The sequence below is a fragment of the Cupressus sempervirens genome, chromosome 11 (genome assembly GCF_028749045.1).
Source record: "Cupressus sempervirens isolate cs-2001-9-10 chromosome 11, ASM2874904v1, whole genome shotgun sequence".
NCBI lineage: Eukaryota > Viridiplantae > Streptophyta > Pinopsida > Cupressales > Cupressaceae > Cupressus > Cupressus sempervirens.
In genome coordinates this window covers 816,859,671-816,879,241 of record NC_143128.1, presented here as the reverse complement: position 1 = coordinate 816,879,241, position 19,571 = coordinate 816,859,671, and the positions used below count along the sequence as shown (strand labels likewise).

Genomic DNA, 19,571 nt, shown 5'->3' with positions numbered 1-19,571 from the left:
ACCAAAATGATATAATCCCAGAAAAAAATTTATAAAGAAATTAAATTTTTTATTTTTAAATTTATAACACTTTCCTTGAGTTTAGGAATTGATTTTTTAAAGCTGATTCATGAAACCTCTTCCTCTTAGATATTCCTAAAATTCTTATTGACACCCGTTCTATTTTAAAGGAAGCTGGTGCTCATAAGACCCCACCCTGAAAAGCATAACATATCAAGGCAAGAATGTGCTAAAATGCCTTTGTATTACACTACTGTTGAGAATGTCAGACAAGGCAGGATTAGAGTTTATGCAACGAGGGGTTTTGAACTGGCTGACAACTGCTCCGAGGCTCAAGTAGTGATTCAAAATCTTCCCGAATGTGCCCTTTTCCACTATACGAAGTTCAAGGGCTCCAATAGTTTTGGCCTTTCTTGTACCAACATACCCTGCATCGGCAAACGACTCATCCATTACCGTGCAGCATTTCCTTAGTAGGGTTTCATCCATTTTAGTGCCGCTGAGCTCCCAATACACCACATAGTGTCCCGGCTCACTTGACATCTCGGTAGAACTTGTGAAATCAACCAGCTCCACATTTTCTTCCTTCAAGAGGTGTGTAGCCTTCTCAACAGATATCTGCAAGTCTTTCTCACTGGTCTTGTCAATGTTTATAGAGAGGAGGACGTTCTTTCTGCCTTGATACGACAATTGTGGAGTAGAGTTGTGAAATCCAGCTACTCTGACTACATCCCCAAGCTTGTACCTGTAAAGCCCCGCAAATGTTGTGAAAACCACCTCATATTCCTTGCCCACTTCCACCTCCGTAAGACCCACTGAAGCTTCATTGGGGTTTGTCTCGTCCAATTCAAGTGGAATGAATTCAAAATATGCAATGTTGGGAATCACCGTGAAGATTGTTTCTTCTGGTGGGGTTTTGGGATATATGTTGACTCCAATCCAACCTTCAGTGGCACCATAATCTGCACTCACCAATGGCAGATCCCCCACATAATGTCTCAGTTTCCTTAGGTAGGGTTCCATGGAACCTGTCATGATAGAGAAGATATACTTGGCATTGGGCCATAGTTGCTGTATTAATCCATACCAGTTTGATTTCTCCATGTTCTTGCACTTTTCATAGATTGTGTCTGCCAGTTCGGCATCAGGTTTGAGTAATTTTGAAACGGATGCCATCATGGAGGGTTCTGTGATTGCTTCACTCAGTTTTCCTTCCTTGATATCGATGCAAAGCTTCTGCCAAACTTTCTCAAATGTCCGGAGGGCGTGTAGGATGCTGTATGAGAAAGTTGATGACACATATTGTACCTACATGAATGCAATGTCATTCAGATTTGCCTAACAATCTCAAATTCTCTAAGAGAGGTAGTAAATAGGTCTTTTATGCTTAAATTAAGTCAAGTTTTGATTAGAACAACTCTTCATTTTAAATCCTACTAAATGATGATGCTCTCAGACCTTAAAAAGTGATGGATTGATTCTCAGAACTCAAAAACATCTTCCTAATACATTTTTGGAGGGTTGTTTCTGTGAGCTTGAAGACTTGGTGCGCTGTGGGGTTTTGATGGGATCGTTGTCTCTTTCCCTAAACAATCGATAGGAATGGATTTAAATAGTATATTGTGACTATTACTCAATAACCTCATGTATTAATGTGATTTAAAATTGATCACCTATACACTGTTTAACCAGAATAACTAGACCAGCTAAATAAGTTAGTCAAATCTGTTCTGCATCGCCATAAAATCAAGATGAAACCAACACGAGATCAAATATGGGGATAGGAGGAAACAGTCCCTTGCTTGAAAATGCATAGTTAAGAGAATATGATATATGAGCAGTGTAACATCAGTGCTGGGGGATATTGGGACTTTAGGACAAGTTTTTGGGACAGGATCAATGGGTCTCAATTTCAGGATGGCGGGGGAAGGCAGCGAGAGGATGACAAGGCAGCTAGGGGTGTTGTATACTATAAATATAGAACTTGAAATGCTAGTTATGAAATGATGTTTCAGTATATCATACAGAATTAAATACTTGAACATAGCAAAATCACAACACAAACTAGAACCATTGAACAATCAACATAGTAACATAGTACATATCCAATAGTGTTAAAGTATAAGACTGAATACTAATGTTATTCAGAATAACAATTCAAGACAAGAATGTGATATAAGACTGAAAGTGGTATGAAGATTTGATGCTTTGCAATATATTGAAGGATGTGAATGAAGTATTTGCTGCTCTAGATATACTGGAAGACTTGTGTATCTTTATGTGTTCGCTGTATATCCCACAGTCAGCAACGACGGCTCCTTTATATGAGTGCGGCATGGTTCAGGAGTCATGACCAATAGCCGTGACTCATAGTTGAGTCACGTCTATTGGCGTGACTGTTATTAATGACAGGTGAGTTAATAAACAAGTATGCCGATGCCCATAATATATAATAATACAAATATGAATATGAGAGTTATTAATAATATCTTAAATAATCTATACATTAACACTCCCTCTTAGATTAGTAAGATAAACACACATAAGAGGTCTTTGATCAGAAGACTTCTTTTATGTAATGTCAAATACAAGTATTGATTAATATAATCAACTTATATATGACATCATGTAATATGAGAGTTGGCCTATCAAAATATCAATCACATGATATTCACCAAGCTCTCAAGAGCAATGGCCTATCAGAAACATCAACTTAATGATGATCACCAAGTACTCTAAGTAATGGTCTTCAGAATATCAACACTTGATGTTTACCATGTATTCAATAAGGTAATGGTCTGCATAACATCAACATATAATATTCACCATTATAAGATCATATTTGAGTATTAGTCTATAGAATATCAACATATGATATTCACCAAATACTCTTTGAGTAGTGGTCTCCAAAATGAGATGCAAGATATTCACTAAGTACTGTGAGTAATGGCTTCCAAAATATCAAGTCGTATGATATTCACCACGTACTCTAAATATTTATAAGGTATGTGCACATGCATTCTCATAATGCTACCATATAAACATCCATCATGCAAGGTATAATCTATCATGATCTTCATAGATATCATAAGATATCTATCATAATAGAAAATTTAAGTTATTGTAAGATCGTCACCTTTCAATAACTTCTACACTTTCAAGTGCTAATCATTTGGAAGTCGTCACTTCCTCATGATGTACACTGGGGTTAGGCCCATCACATAGTCACAAGGTATATATGAATTATAGTCCTCTTGATTACTACAATTTATTAATTTTCGAAGAATCCATCACAACATAGTTTACTCCCTCTGAATCAATATGATATAAATCACTGAAGGTTGATTTAATCATATCCTTTATCTTCTCCCTCTCTTTTAATGTTTCCTAAAATGTAAGCCTCACTCTGGATCTTAATCTCCCTCTTTTTCCTGCAAGAACATTCTCGAAGGAAAAGATCAAGGTACATAACTCTTCAAGAGTATGCAGAAACAAATAAATGTGAATTTTATTTAAAAATATATTACAATAAGTTGGTATTTTGAGACTCTATCTCAAAAATTATTACCAAGCTAAATTCATTTAAAAAACAATTTACATTTATTTTGCAATTTCATGAAGATGATAAGATAATAGAGAACTCCCTCTTAATCCTATTATTTCATATGTGTTAAGGATATTTGAAGTTCTTTAGAATGGGCGTCTTTCTGGATCTATATCAGAATTGCTGACTTTGGCAAAGGATGCTTGATGTTTTAGTCTATTAGGGCAATGAGATGCTAAGTGACCATAGTTGTCACATCTAAAGCACTGTATTTTAGAGTAATCCATATGTTTCCTTTTTCCTTTGGATTTGGGTATCTTCTTTTTATCGACTTGGATTGTGAGAGCCTGAACATCGCATCCAATGGAAGTGTCATCTTGAGACATTAACATGCCCTCCTCTTGTATGCAATCAGCCTTTAATTGAGCAAGCTTAGGAATCTTGGAACGAGCACATACTTCTTGTCTAAAAGTCTTCCATGATGATGGTAGTCCCTTTAGAGAAATCATGGTTAATTCTTTCTCATCATAGATATGACTAATCGTAGAAAGTTGGTTCCTTAGTTCTGTTATCCTCATGAAATATGTAGAGACGGTTTCTCCTTTATTCATCTTAATGTTGGAGAGATTGTCCTTTAGAGTTAGAATTCTAGTGGTATTGTTTATCTCAAACATTTCTTGAAGTGCTTTAAACATTTCATGTGTTGTGTCTAGCTCTGAGTTGATTGGAAGTAAATGGTTCCTAACGCCGTCCACAATCAACTTCATGGCTTTGGTGTTATCATTTTCCCATTTTTTCAATTCATTACTTCCTTTGGTTAGTGGTCCGGATTTTTCAATTAATTGTTTCAAACCATTCTCTTTCAAGGTTAACTTCATTCTCAATTTCCATCCTGCAAAATCTGAATCACCTTCGAGTCTATCTTCTAGCCTCATACCGTTCACCATTTTGACAGATGTAGATTTTAAGAGAACTTGATTGCACTAATAAATCTGATCAGGATCACCTTCTTAACTTAGCTCTGATACCATGTTAAAGTATAAGACTGAATACTAATGTTATTCAGAATAACAATTCAAGACAAGAATGTGATATAACACTGAAAGTGGTATGAAGATTTGATGCTCTGCAATATACTGAAGGATGTGAATGAAGTATTTGCTGCTCTAGATATACTGGAAGACTTGTGTATCTTTATGTGTTCGCTGTATATCCCACAGTCAGCAATGACAGCTCCTTTATATGAGTGCGGCATGGTTCAGGGGTCACGACCAATAGCCGTGACTCATAGTTGAGTCACATCTATTGGCGTGACTGTTATTAATGACAGGTGAGTTAATAAACAAGTATGCCGATGCCCATAATATATAATAATACAAATATGAATATGAGAGTTATTAATAATATCTTAAATAATCTATACATTAACAAATAGTAACAGTAAAAAAATCAAAACTCAAATCGAAATTCAAATACCCATCTCAACAACGACATGGTTGTGGAATGACAGAGGTGGAGTTACTTAGTTACTCCAAGTACCCGGTGTGAGGATGTCTCAAAACGAGTACTTCAAAGTTTAGAAGAGGGTGCGAGTACACTGTATATTAGTAATCTTAGATTTCATGCTCTGCTAACTTATGATGGACTGAAAAGTTACAATTCAAGGCATTACCAAATTAAAACCTCAGCGACAGGTAATATGATAACCCTATTTCACTTTTGCCTATTGGTAGGAGCTTAAGAAGTCTCTATAGAGAGTGTATCTCATTTGAATACAGCAACCCACACAGAAGATGACAATACAAGGATTGTGTAGCATCAGTCCCAAACACAACCTCATCTGGGCTGCATGCAGAGACTTGGGTCCCCTTCTTTGCAATCTTAAACTCTTCACTAGTAAACAAATTTGTGGTTGCAGTGGAGACCAACAAGCCACCTTTTGAATGCCTCTGCTTGCTGCCATAGACGAACTCAAGGGATCTTCCTCCGGCCATGATTGGAAACAGAAGAGCTCTATACGACCCTGAAATTGCAAAAACCTGCAAACTTGATGCCACCAAATCATCATTGAAAGGAAGGAATTTCTGTCTGCCATTGGTAGTGCCAGAGCTCAAGGAGAGGATTGCGATGGGTTTAGTGGTCAGAACAGCGGATTCATCTCCCTCTGCTATTCTGTTAATGTATGGCTCTAAATCACCATGAGTCACCAGAGGAACACACGACCTAAAGCTTCTCGGATCTGTTCTTCCATTTAGACCCCACTTCCCCAAGTACTCCGTTTCACTGTTCAGCTCTATTATCTTCTTCAATGTCTCCACCTGAACCTTCTCTGCATCCTTCGTTATAGCTTCAAATTCCTCAATTACTTGCCGATTCCTTGCACTTGACATCGCACCAGTCCCAAGCCTCAAGAGCTTCAAACTACAGAGATGGACGAGAGTATATATAGAATTGTTGAAAAAATGTTCGGTACTCTTCTCAAGATTCGTGACTTCTGTGTACTGTAAATTGAGTGGGGCAACAAGAATCAGCTACCTTCAAAGCTATTGAAGGGAAAGATGTAGCGTTTAGAGGTGGGTAAGGACTCACAAGTTTTGAGCTGCCCAGTAATTGAGGCACACTTTGTGTGCTGAAAGAGCTTACAAGTGGACTCCCCTAGCAATGAGGAAACAGTTATGGGGATAGAGGGACGGCAATGTTAGATAGCAAAGCTTCATAGGCCTCACAAGTTATGAGCAATCTGGCATGATTAATGAAGAGAAGATATTGTAGATCGTAATGAACACTTTCTCTCCTGGTGTCTTTCAATTATGAAAATGCAACTGAACTGAATTTCATGGAAGGTTGACAGTTGGGAAGAAATTGTCTATCGTGAATGCTTATTTATGGGGTTAAGAGAAAAAAAAGGATCGAGTCTAACTTGTTAAATTGGAAAGATCAGTTATCATTCACCTCCGTGAGAAAGTGTTGAAATCTTCAAGAGGTTAGAGGCAACGCCGTTTGTTTTGGACTGGTGTAAAGAGAAAATGAAAGAACGATACAATCACAAAACTTAGCCAACAATCATGGAAACTGAGAGCTTAATGATTTAAGTTAGTCATGTAAACCATTTTTATAAATGCATAAAATGGTTTTGAGTTTAAAAAGTATATTCTCACAATTTGGCTATAGTCTATGTGGTTTATCTGATCTATTTTTAATGTGCTTTTACTTAAACAAGTCAAAGAGTGTTAGAATAATAAAAATTTCAAATTCATATTTTGATGTCTAAGTAGTTGGAGAATTTTCACTTACCTTTTAAGGTTCAGTACTTTTTAAGGTTTAGCTCTCAAGTAGCCTCTTATTCTTCATTGGGAAGGCATTTATTATTATCTTTTAGATATATGGTTATTCTTTTGTTTTGAAGATATTTCAAATTTAAAAGTGTGTTGAATAAATTATATATACAAATAAGTTGTAATTTGAAAATGTGACTTTATTCCATCAACATTGTTGGAGGGATAATGATAATATTCAATTTAATGCTTATGTCTACTTAAAAGATTAAGCATCCAAAATAATGCTCGAGACTAATGTAACATTTCTATCTTTCCAAAAGTTAAACTATAATTTTCCTTTTACAAGGATAATAAATCTAAATAAATTTGGAAATTTTTTAAGACCAAGTGCCCAAATGAAACATATATTTGAAACAAATATTCAACCAAAATGACTTGATTGATCATGTATCTAGATGCACACAACTTGGTTCTACAATTCAAACGAGAAAAATATACATGAGAATTTCTAAAAGCCCATAAAAGGATGGAGGAAATTGGTAACACCCAAATAGGAAAAAATCCACATTTAAGGGAAGACTGAAGAAACAGAAACACTATGTGAAGGGAGCCAATTTAGGCTCCAAAATGGCAAAGCAAACTATTGGAACTTGTGTCTCCATTGAGTAGAGATTTCACCTAGTTTTGCTCTTTGAAACCATGGTTGAGTAAAAAGTGAATCATTAAAAGCCTTTCAAAGGAATACAATTAGAAAGGAGTGTCGAGGTAGCACTTCCAATCCTTTAACTAAGGACTAATATATCAAGCTCGTCATTATGGATTGTCTTTGGAGAAATAGACTCCACAATGGCTTGAAATAATTTAAAATCCTATTTTTCAAGTGTTTATTTAGTCATGATCTTTGGTCAATACAACCAATGCTTAGTGGTTCTAAGGAAGTTCTTGTGAAACAAAAATATTCTATGTAGTAGTTCTTCAAAATTAATTTCTTCACTTGAGAATCTAATGAGAATTAAGATAACCTTAATAGAATTAATGTAACCTTGGACCTTGAAGTAATACTTAAAAATCTACATAAACAATTGTTAGAAATGGAAAAAGAAATATGTAAATAAGCAATACCAGGAAAGAATCTAAGAGAGTTAATGCATGAAAAGATATTACCACAAGATAGGAGAGAGAAAGCTTCAAGATCCAACACCATGAGACAAGATATTTGGAAAGGGGAAAGCAAAAAAAACCCCTTGTGACATTATGAATGAGGCATGAAAAGCCTAAGAAGAGAGAGAGAGAGAGAGAGAGAGAGAGAGAGAGAGAGAGAGCAATCACTCATACAATGATTGAGAAGAGGAAGAAACCTCATTAAAAATGAGAGAGGAGGGTCATCTCTTAAATAGAGATGAGAGAGAGGAGTTATAATGTAACTCCCTTGTCTATGAATGCCACCATTCATAAGTGTCTGAGGCCAAGTGTGAGATTCCTCTTAAGGAGGAATAATCTAAATTACAAATTACAATATATATTTGTCCTCACACATTCCACTAGATGAAAAAATAAGATGTAGTGGAAAAAGGTCAAAAAAGAAATATATTAGGATACCTTTGCTTATATCCTAATATATTATAACAATAAAGAAAGGAGGTCTAACCTTGGTTTATAAACACACCAAGGAAAGATTACAACTTCTAACACTCCCCTTTAATCTTTACTTGGGGAAATTACATCAAAGGGTATTAAACTCATAATTTACAATAATTTGCAACTTAATCTTCAATATGAAGTAAGTTGATTGTCTTCAAGCCATATGGTACATTTGCAAATCCAAGAGAAGTACAAGAGTCCTTTGAATGTGATCAAGTGGAAGCATAGACACATCTTCATATGTGAAAAATCGAGAAGGTTCTTTGATGGATCACCTGGGAAAAAAAATAGAGAACAAAAAATAAGACAACTATCCACAAGTAGAATTACATTGAATGTAGAAGTTAGTAAAAAAAATGAAGTTATAATAATTTAATCAAGGAGGAACTAAGAGAGATGAGAATAAATGAATGTGTTCACCAACATGCAATGGAGTTACTATGATATCTAAAATAAGTCATAAGCTCAAAATGATCATAATATGGGTCAAAATGACCAACCTTTATGCAATAAATCTCTCATGAAAGAAACATACTAATGCACAAATGACCACAGACAAGGCCAACTAATGAAACCTGCATCAACATTGCATCAATCACATGGATATAGACAGTCCACTAATGAGTCATCCCACTACAAGTGAATGGGTCGTGACTCCATCACCTACATGACCCATGATCTAGGCAATAAAGTATGCAGAACATTATCACATTGTATATTTATCAAAGAAATATAAGAGAGACAATAATAAATAATTAGAACATGTGCCTCAAGCACCAAATAATTCAAGTTACAATTTTGCTGATGTGGACTAAAGGAAGGGTTTATGAGGAGTAACAACATATTGCCTTCAAAAAAGAAATCCATCATGGACAAGCAACATCATTGCCATGAGGAAAAATATCAGCATGGGTCAAAACAACTTCTCAAATAGAGTCTCCAATATTGGAGTGGTCCAAGATATGGTAGCCTCATCACCTATCAAAAAATGAGCGAGGTGTAGGAAGTCATACCATGAATAAATCACAACTAGGAGCATACACCAAGGAGACAAAGAGATTGGAATGGGAAATCTCCATAAAATATCATCCTCACATTGAGGAACAAAGTGGAACAAATGGAGGGAAACTCCATTGAAGTAAGTGCACACCAATTATAGGTTGGAGGGATACTCCACGGGCCAGATAAGGCAACTACGAGTCAGTTTAAAACTGTCGGGTCCACCATAGTTAACCTTGATAAATTGTCTCCCAATGTAACTTATAAAAATATATATAATAAAAGAATGGTATTAAACCATGAAATGCTACTATGAGCATAAAAAAGATGCTATAAAAGCATAAGACTACAACTATGTGCATAGATAGATCATTAGAAGGCAATAGTGTAAGATAACTCATAAACCAATCAGAATTAAGGTAAATGCTAGTATCCAAGGAAGATCAATGAGAAATAAACAATATATGGATATCAAGTATAAAAATCCATTGAGGGTAACATGGGTACTTAATTCATTTGTAAATTTGAACATGTTCATTTGGGATAAGAATATACAAGAGACTTTAATAATCATTGCAATCATAATAGTTTGTATATTTATCTAGGTATATACGTGTGCACCCATATATACTTGAATACATATACTTGAAACATCATGTTATGAAATCTCATAATTAAAATGATGTAAAATAGGGTCATAGCTAACTTGCATGAAAGCCAAATGGCTGATGGAACATAAATACTTTACATAAAGTAAATACATTGGAAGAGTTAGAAAAAAATTGTAAAATTTTGAAATAAATAGATCCCCTCTTTAGGCACCAAAGATATATGAAAAGTAACTTTTAATAAAGTGAAACTACGAAAATTGAGTATAAGACAAGATAATTTACCCTAATAGTAATAATTATACTATAGGCTTTAACTCATGTCATACCAATGCAAAAGATCACCTTATCTCACCTTAAAGCATTTTTTAATTTGAAATAGACTATCTTAGAGAGAACTAAAGCAATTTAGTATCACCATCAATAAGCATGAATTTAATCAAAAATAAATAAACATATACTCTTAAATGAAAATATAATAAACATAGTAAAATTAAATCAAATCATGAAATAATGAAGGAATAATTGTATTCCAAAAAAAGGTTCTGACAACTATAATGATATGGATGAGTTTGCAAGAAATTTCTTGGCCAAAGCAAGAATTGCAAGGAAGGCAAAAGGAAGGAGTCCAAGAAGTGTGACGTCCAAGGTTCGAGCTTCACGGCGCTCATAAGTAGCCATCTTTGCCTACGTTTTTTGGGGGAGTTAATTACCGCCTGGCTACCCTCAGGAAAACTTTGAAAAAATAAAAATATGAGTTAAGTTTGCAACGGTAGGATCTGTGGCGGCTTTAGAAATCATCAGCAGAAGAGGAAGTTTTCTATTACACCTGTTTCTGTTTTTTGTTGCTTCGGTTCAGTATTGGGAAAATAATGGGAGGGGTTTTTCCTTCACTAATTTTATAATTTGGTTAAAAATAATATTTTAATATTTATATTTTATGTGAGTTTCTTCTTTTTAACGAAGAATATGTAAAGATAATAAGTCTATATGTAGCACTATTTTTCTCTATTCTTGAAATCCTCTTTTCCTCATTTCTTTTAATTGATAATTGCAATACTTTTTCTATCTTATTTGCTACAAAAACTATCTCTAATCATTTAACTCTATTCACATTTAATCTTTCTAGAATTGAACACCTTAGTTCTAGCCATTGAGCACATTGGATGCCACATAGATATAACCATTAGTAGTAACATCTCCAGTAAATCCCAACACCTATCTTTTTCACTCTACTTTATACCCATATCCTTTCAACACCCTATCTACCATAAATAAATTTGAAAATTTTTATTAGTGATGATAATGAAATAAACAACAACAAAAGGGGGATATAGGAAAATGAGAATACGTACACATAGAAAACTCAGAGACTCCATTGAGCATAGAGGCATACCATATGACAACCTAGTAAATATAAAAATACCAATGAATAACATCATACTTGGTGATTTTAGGAAGCATGTGTCAAGATTATAATGAATATAAGTGTTCCATATAGGAAAAAACCCCTAAACATTTGCAAGTGTAGGCCATGATGGGACTCAAAATTGTGTTCCCATTTTGAGTACCATTCCAAACTTTTGAGTTCATTTTGAGCCCTATAAATGCATTTGCTTGCATATGTATCTAGCTATCATTTTGAGGCCTAAGAGGTGTTTTATGTGTTGGGATTAAAGATAGAGTAACTGAGAGGAGGGGTGAATCAGTTACTAACAAAAATTAATCCACATATCCCTTAGATGTCTTAAAGATCTAGTTATTGCTGATACTCTGTAAAAAAATGTTGTAACTCGATAAATTAAACTATTACTTATCTTTAAGCATTCATGCATGTAATTGAAAACAAAAATGAACACAAGAGACACCAGATTTAACGTGGAAACCCAATATGGGAAAAACCACCAAGTAACTAGTCACCAATTTTTTACTCTAATGAAGTGAGCCCTGTTAGGAGCCTACCCTATTAAAGGTTACAATACACACTATTAGGTGTGACCCTATTAGAGGATTTAATCACCCTATTAGGAGTGGCCTTGCTAGAGGTCTTTAGAACAATTCAACTGAACTATCACCTTGTTAGAGGATTTACAAAATGGTTGTTAAACCAACTTTGTTAAGAGATTTGAAATCACTACTACAATGGTTAAAAAGAAACAATGAATTGACCTGAACAAGATGCAACTAAATTTGCTGACTACAAGTCTCTCTTTAGCATCATTAGATCCTCCTTGATCAAGTATAGCTTTGCTGCTCCTCAATGATCTCTGATCATCCTTCGAATTCGCTTCCACAATAATCAGTCTTCATATCACATTAATTCCACACACACTTCCACTTCACACTTAGAATTTGCAACTTGACCTCTTAATTATACCATTCAAATTGTCAAGTCGACCCATTTACACGTTACATTTACCAATAAATCATACATCAGTCGGCTACAAATATTACTCTAAAAAAATAAATGTTATTTCATAAAATAATGAAATCCTTTACTGGCCGACCTTGTTTGGTAAATACTACTTCCAAAAATTTCCTAAGTTAACCTTCTTGACTCAGTTAACATTGTAATATCCGTAAAATCCTTTGGCTGCCAAGTTTACTCAGTAAGAACTAAATTCCTTCATGAGAGCTCAATAAGAACCGCTTCTGCCACATTTCCTTTGATGACCGAGTGAGCTCGGTAAGAATTGTTTACTCGGTAGATACTGCAAGTTTTCTTTACTAACCTCCTAGGCTCAGTAGATATTGTCCTTTTGCCTCGCTGACCATTTGAGCTTGGTAGACTCCATCCTTTGCCTTGTTGACCTTTTGAGCTCGATAGACACTATCCTTTGCCTTGATGACCTTCTGAGCTCGGTAGACACTGTCCTTTGCCTTGCTGACCTTCTGAGCTCAGTAGACTTTATCTGATGACTAATATGACATTTGTGTGACATCAAAGACAACACACAATTGAACAATTGTATCCAACAATCTCCCTCTTTGGCATTGATGGCAACACAACATGTCATAGCAGAATGAAATTTAAAAACAAGTCTTTTACTGATAGAATACTTTACTTTCTTCTTCAAATATAGACAACAAACTCCCTCTTTCATAATAATCTCTCCCTCTTACACAAAGTCTTATTATTTTGAAAATTTCAAAAAGATATGACAATATACTCTCCCTCTTTGACAACACATGCTAAAGACAACTCAAAACAACTGAATAACATTGTACCTGATGTACTGATTCATATGCAATGTCTTCAATGGTTTGCTGCATCAACTGATAGATCTTCAATTCTATTTCTGTTGATGCATCACTAGAACTGTATTTTAGTGAGCTTCAGATAGGGGAATGACCCCTAACTTACCTCTTAGATACAAGAATGCATCCTTAGGTAAATTCTTTGTGAATATGCTAGCAATTTGTTCCTTTGTATGGACATATTCCAATCTTATTTCCTTTTCTTGCACCAATTCTCTAATAAAGTGATACTTTATCGCAATATGCTTGGTTTTTAAATGCATCACTAGATTCTTGTAGATGTTAATTGCACTTGTCTTATCACAAAACATAACAATAGGTTCTTTGATTTCTTGCTTCATACCTTCCAATAATTGTTTGAACCACACAATGTTTGAGTAGTTTACTATTGCTGCAATATATTCAGCCTCTACTATGGATTGAGATGTACAATTCTACTTTTTGCTTGTCCAAGAAACCAACCTTTCCTACTTGTGAGAATCTTGCTACAATTCTTACTACAAGGGAAATGTTTGGTCTTGTGTGCACTACATATTGCAACTTTCTAATCATAGATCTATACAATGTCTGATCCACTTCCTTTGATTCATCATCCTTGGTAAGTTTTAGTCTAGTACACATAGGAGTCCCAACTGGTTTGTAGTCTTCCATACCAAACTTTTTCAATATCTCATTGATGTATTTAGATTGAGTGATGTAGATGCCATTCTTACTCTATTGAATTTGAAGACCAACAAAGAATTTGATTTCACCAAATATTGACATTTCAAATTCCTTGTTCATTTGTTTTGAAAATTCTTTGCAAAGATCATCATTTCCTGTGAACAAAGTATCATCTACAAATATTTCTACCAAAACAATCTTATTATCTGGTCCTTCCTTTATATACAAACTACTATTGTCATTAGTTCTTTGAAAACCAATCTGAATAAGATAATTATGCAATCTTTCATACCATGCTCTAGGGGCTTGTTTCAAACCATATAATACTTCATGTACTTTGCAAACTATGTCCTTCTTGTTTGGATCAACAAAACCTTCAGGCTATTCAATGTAAACCTCTTCATCCAATATGTCATTGAGGGATGCTGACTTGACATCCATCTAATAAACTTTAATCCTTTGAATGCAACATATGAAAGTAAGGTTCTGATGCCTTCCAATCTTGCAATAGGAGAAAAAGTCTCTCCATAGTCTACACCTTCTTCTTGAGAGTATCCTTTGCATACCAATCTAGCTTTGTTCCTTGATACCTTACCATCCTCATTTAGTTTTTTTCAGAATACCCACTTTGTTCCAATCACATTTTTGTCTTTGGGTCTAGGTACAAGAGTCCATGTTTTGTTTTTCTCTATCTATTCTATCTCTTCATTCATAGCTTCAATCCAACTTTCATTTTCTAGTGCATCTTTGACATTTCTAGGTTCAAAATCAGCAAGTAAACAAGTGTCTTTCAACTTACTTCTTGTCATTGTTCCTTCTTATTTATCTCCAATGATCTGATCTAGTGCATGATGCTTTCTAACATACTTGGCTAACATGGGCTCTTTGCCTTTTGAATGACTTGCATTGTTATCCTTCTATGTCTCAACTTCTGGTTCTGATTCTAGTTGCTCAGGCTCTGTAGATGCTAACTCAGTAGCTTCTATTTGCAACTCGAGTTCTTGCAACTTGGTAGGTACTGACTCGGTTTGAACTTCTTGTGACTCGGTTAATGAAGACTCTGGAGTTGAGGATTCCTGATTAATAGGTATACTTGGCATTGTATCAAGGTCCATGTAAACAAATCTTCTGTAATCTTCAGGTTCCTTTTTGATTTCTTCTTCTATTCTTTCTGCAAACTCATCAACTTTCACATGTGCACTTTCTATGATTTTGTGAGTAGATAAGTTCAAACATCTATAGGCTTTTCTTTGCAAGAGTATCCCAAAAATATTCCTTCATCACTTTTTACATCAAATTTACCTTTGCTAGATTCTTTCAAAATGTAACATTTTCTTCCAAATACTTTTAGATAAATTACATTGGGTTTGTAGCCATACCACAACTCATAGGGTATTTTGAATGAGTCCTTTTTCAGCTATACTCGGTTCAAGGTATGAACTACAGTGTTGATAGCTTCCTTCCAGTATTTGATAGCAATGCCTTTCTCAATCATTAAACCATACATCAGTCGACTACAAATATTACTCTAAACAAATAAAAGTTATTTCATAAAATAATGAAATCCGTTACTGGCCGACCCTATTCGATAAATACTGCTTCCAAAAATTTCCTAAGTTAACCTTCTTGACTCGGTTAACATTGTAATATCTGTAAAATCCTTTGGCTACCGAGTTTACTTAGTAAGAACTAAATTCCTTCATAAGAGCTCAGTTAGAACTGCTTCTACCACATTTCCTTTGATGATCGAGTGAGCTCGGTAAGAACTGTTTACTTGGTAGATACTGCAAGTTTTCTTTACTAACCTCATGGGCTTGGTAGATTTTGTCCTTTTGCCTCACTGACCATCTGATCTCAGTAGAATCTATCCTTTTCCTTTCTGACCTTTTGAGCTCAGTAGACATTGTCCTTTTCCTTGCTGACCTTCTAAGCTCGGTAGACACTATCCTTTGCCTTGCTGACCTTCTGAGCTCGATAGACTTTATCTAATGACTAATATGACATTTGTGTGACATCAAAGAAAACACACAATTGAACAATTGTATCCATCATTACATTCCTTACACCTTGCATTTAGCATATCCATGTGTCTTGTGATAATAAACTGTCATTCTGAGTCATTCTGTGAAGTTTTGTTTTGAGTAATGTTCAATTCCGCATTTTTGCCTAAGTGTCAAACAATGACAAGAAGCCTAGTTTTCATTTGAATATCTTGCACTCGATTATGTTTCATAACTCACCACTTTGGAGTGATTTGTATGCATATCAATGAACCTATATTTTATTTTTCATGTCATTTCGATATGTTTTGACTAGGTTTTGAATCCTTCGAAGTTGGTTACTTATCTCTATCATGCTAATACAAAATGCCCTAAAATTTGGGAGGCCTTGTTTGACCTATTGTAACTTTGACCCTATTGACCATACTAAGAAATTTACTTTTTCATTGCATTCTATGGGTCAAACACCTTCTGTGTTCCAGATTTGAGCATATAACGAATCCATTTGATCAGTTTTCAAACAAGATTCCTAATGCAATTTATAACTTTTTACTGGTATCAAGAAATGCAGATTGATCAGTAACCCTATTTGGGATGTCGTAACTCTGAATCCATGAATGATGAGATCAAATGGTTTGTACCACTACATTCTACTCCAAAAATTCTTCAAGTGTGGCATTTTTCATATCTTGATGAATCCATCTGCGCATTTTCCCAATTGTATTTCATTAGCAAAAACCACATTTTTGTTGATGTTTCTAGTCTTACAATTCTGATTACTTGACTTTGCACACTTTCCAAATGTGTCCTATTATTCATCATGAGCCCAAATCATAGAATTATATTCCCCTCATGATAATATACTAATGCCCCTATTTTCATGCTTTCAAGTATCTGTATGACCAGTGTTTGGAGCTGAAACCAAATGCACTTTCCATTTTTCTAACATGTTGGTTTGTAGGCAGTTTTGAGTGGACAAATTTGATGGTCAATATATTTTGACCTTGAATTCTTCATGGGACAAGATCAGATAGGGTGAAAGAATAAAGAATAGAGTATCAACATGTCAGCTTAGAGCCCTATTATCTGTTTTAGTAAGTTTCCTGAGCTAGCCTATAGGCCTTCCTATCATAAAAAATCAATTGCAGATAAGGGGCAAAATGAGTTTTGAATGATCAACTAGCGATCATTTCTGATCCAAATTGAATCTAGTCGATTCAAAAAGTTCAATAAGTGGTTTCTAGGGGTCAAGTGTTTTAGCTTGAAACTCTTTTTAGCCAGACCCACCTTGGGACCCGACTTGATTCAATAGATTGATATTTTACTTTTGAACTAGAGAGGTTAAAGGAGTTATAATGGTTATAATCATTACAATCCCTTAGTCTGTACCTTGCAAAATCATGGCGTATATTGAAAGGCTGCAAGTTATGCTCTTGGCAATAGAGGTTATGACTCATCAAATGAAAAAGATATGCCATTAAGTTATAGAACGAGATCCTTTGATTTCCTTAATAAATTTGTCCCATACTTATGCATTTAACTATGATGAAACATTACAACAACGGTAAGTTTTTATGAGTGAAAAGTCTTCACTAGCCAATGTAAGTGGATCTTGAAGAACAATGTAGAGTCAAAAAATACATGAATTGGTAAACGAACACTCACATTGGTATCTAGGTTTCTTTCTAATTCTAAGCCATACTTGAAGTGCAAGTGCCCAATAAAAAATTTCAAGGATGTATGCATCTTACATGCACACCAGCCATGTCACTGACCGTTCAGGGCCTAAGAGGGAATTAGTAAGGATGAACTCAGGAGCCATATGCAAGAAGGTAGATAAAGATCAAAGGAACATCCCATTTAGTGTGAGTAGAGATGGGGAATAGTTGTTGCAAATGCCAATTGTAGGATGTGGACCTTTTTAGTGAAAGACTCTTTGAAATCAAAATAGAATAGAGGATGCCAGCAAGTTATTGTGTAAATTGATAAGTAAATGGAGGACCTGAGGTATAGGTAATTGGAAAAGGGGTGGTCATATGGGACAAGATGCTGAGATTTCTCATTTCTTTCTCACTTGTTGATTGACGCCTTTGCCAACCACTGTGGAGGAACCCGATGAATGGAGATCAATTTCCATTTCAAAGCTAGTCAAGAACATGGGTGTCATAGTCCCTTTCTGCCAAGTAAGTTATGCTCTTCCTAATGTAGAGAGAGCTTAAGGTGGACATCATTTGAAAAAATAAAGAAATTTGAATGGAGAAGGTATCTCTACGCTTCTACCAAGCACCAACCATCCTTGTTGAAGAAAAAAAATAGAGCAAGAGGATTTCGGGCTAAAGAATTTATGGGTCTTCTTCATGTTCCAACCATGAAACCTAAAGGAACAACATTCCAAGAAAATGATAGTGAGGAGACCCAAGACATTTAAGGGATGAGCTCCATGACATTGGGTAGGAGCAGTTTGCATGAAGGGGATACAGACCTGCATGCAAAAGAATAGGGCACAATATGTGAGCAGAGCTCTATGGCAAGGCAGGAGTTGGATTGACCCAAACTAACATTAAGGGAATGAGATACATTGCATAAGGATAAGGAACATTAGAAACAATGCCTCAACCTTTTTACTCTCCTCCAGCCATCCTCTTTGCACTATGTAAAAGGAAGCTTAATGTATATCCCACATACATCCTATATGTGGCATTCCTATTGTTTTTATTTGTGCATGTTAAACATTTGAAACTTATAGACAAGCCAAGTGGCCCATGTGGGGCCCTGCCAGCTAGATGTGACTAGAAACAAAATTTTGACCAATGATGCCTATTTCAAGGTTCCACATGGAAATCCAAAGGTAGTTCATGAGATTGGGACATAAATAAGGAGTTATGATGCTATGATGGCTTCGTAATATCGAAGGAGGAGAGGTTGAAGCTTACAATCGTATGCCAATCAAATGATCAAAGATGTTAAAATTGGGATTTACGATGCTATGAACCCCTCACAAGGTTGTAAGTCTAAAATATGAGGGCTGCGATCCTACAACATCAGGAGATCGGGTTCTAAAATATGAAGGCTATGATCCTATGACATCAAGAAATTGGGGAGGCGTATGATTGGGAGATAAATAAAAAATTCAAATATTTCAAATGCATAAAATTGTGTGTGGCCTGCCTAAGTGAAATAATGAGTGAGAGATCGACACTTGGTGTCCACTAGCAAGGGGAATTGAATAAAAGAATTTTCAAATTAGATATTTCAAATGAGCACAATTTAAATGCATCCTTAGTTTAAATGCAGTTTTGTTGTTTCAGAGTAGCATAATATTAGGATTAGATCATATTGAGATAAGGTTAGATCCCACCGCCCACTTTAAAGAATGTATTGAATGTTTTAAAGGAAAATGCAGAGGATATGGTTTTTTGTCAATAGAGGCAGTTAGAGGTTCACAACAAGGGGCAAATGAGGAAAAACCAAGATCAGATTTGAAACTTATGCACATCTTATATGATATCAGATTATCCTACAAAAGATGTTCTTTTGATTTATTTTAAGGAGATATATTAGATATTCTATTAAAACATTG

At 35.1% G+C, this 19,571-nt stretch overlaps 1 protein-coding gene across 1 annotated transcript; it reads right to left on the bottom strand.

Annotated features, from left to right (window-relative positions):
- Positions 1-213: 213 nt before the first annotated feature.
- LOC149532058 (jasmonoyl--L-amino acid synthetase JAR6-like) lies at positions 214-6,155 on the bottom strand. The gene is made up of 3 exons (XM_089808418.1): positions 5,319-6,155; positions 3,187-3,197; positions 214-1,308 (listed from the first exon to the last, which is right to left on the bottom strand). The coding sequence occupies exons 1-3, from the start codon at positions 5,932-5,934 to the stop codon at positions 214-216; spliced, it is 1,722 nt and encodes a 573-aa protein (XP_089664544.1). The 5' UTR covers positions 5,935-6,155.
- Between the last annotated feature and the right edge of the window lie 13,416 nt (positions 6,156-19,571).

Bases quoted from the DNA above. Each gene is read 5' to 3' on its own strand.
- LOC149532058 (XM_089808418.1), bottom strand. From the start codon at position 5,934: ATGTCAAGTGCAAGGAATCGGCAAGTAATTGAGGAATTTGAAGCTATA.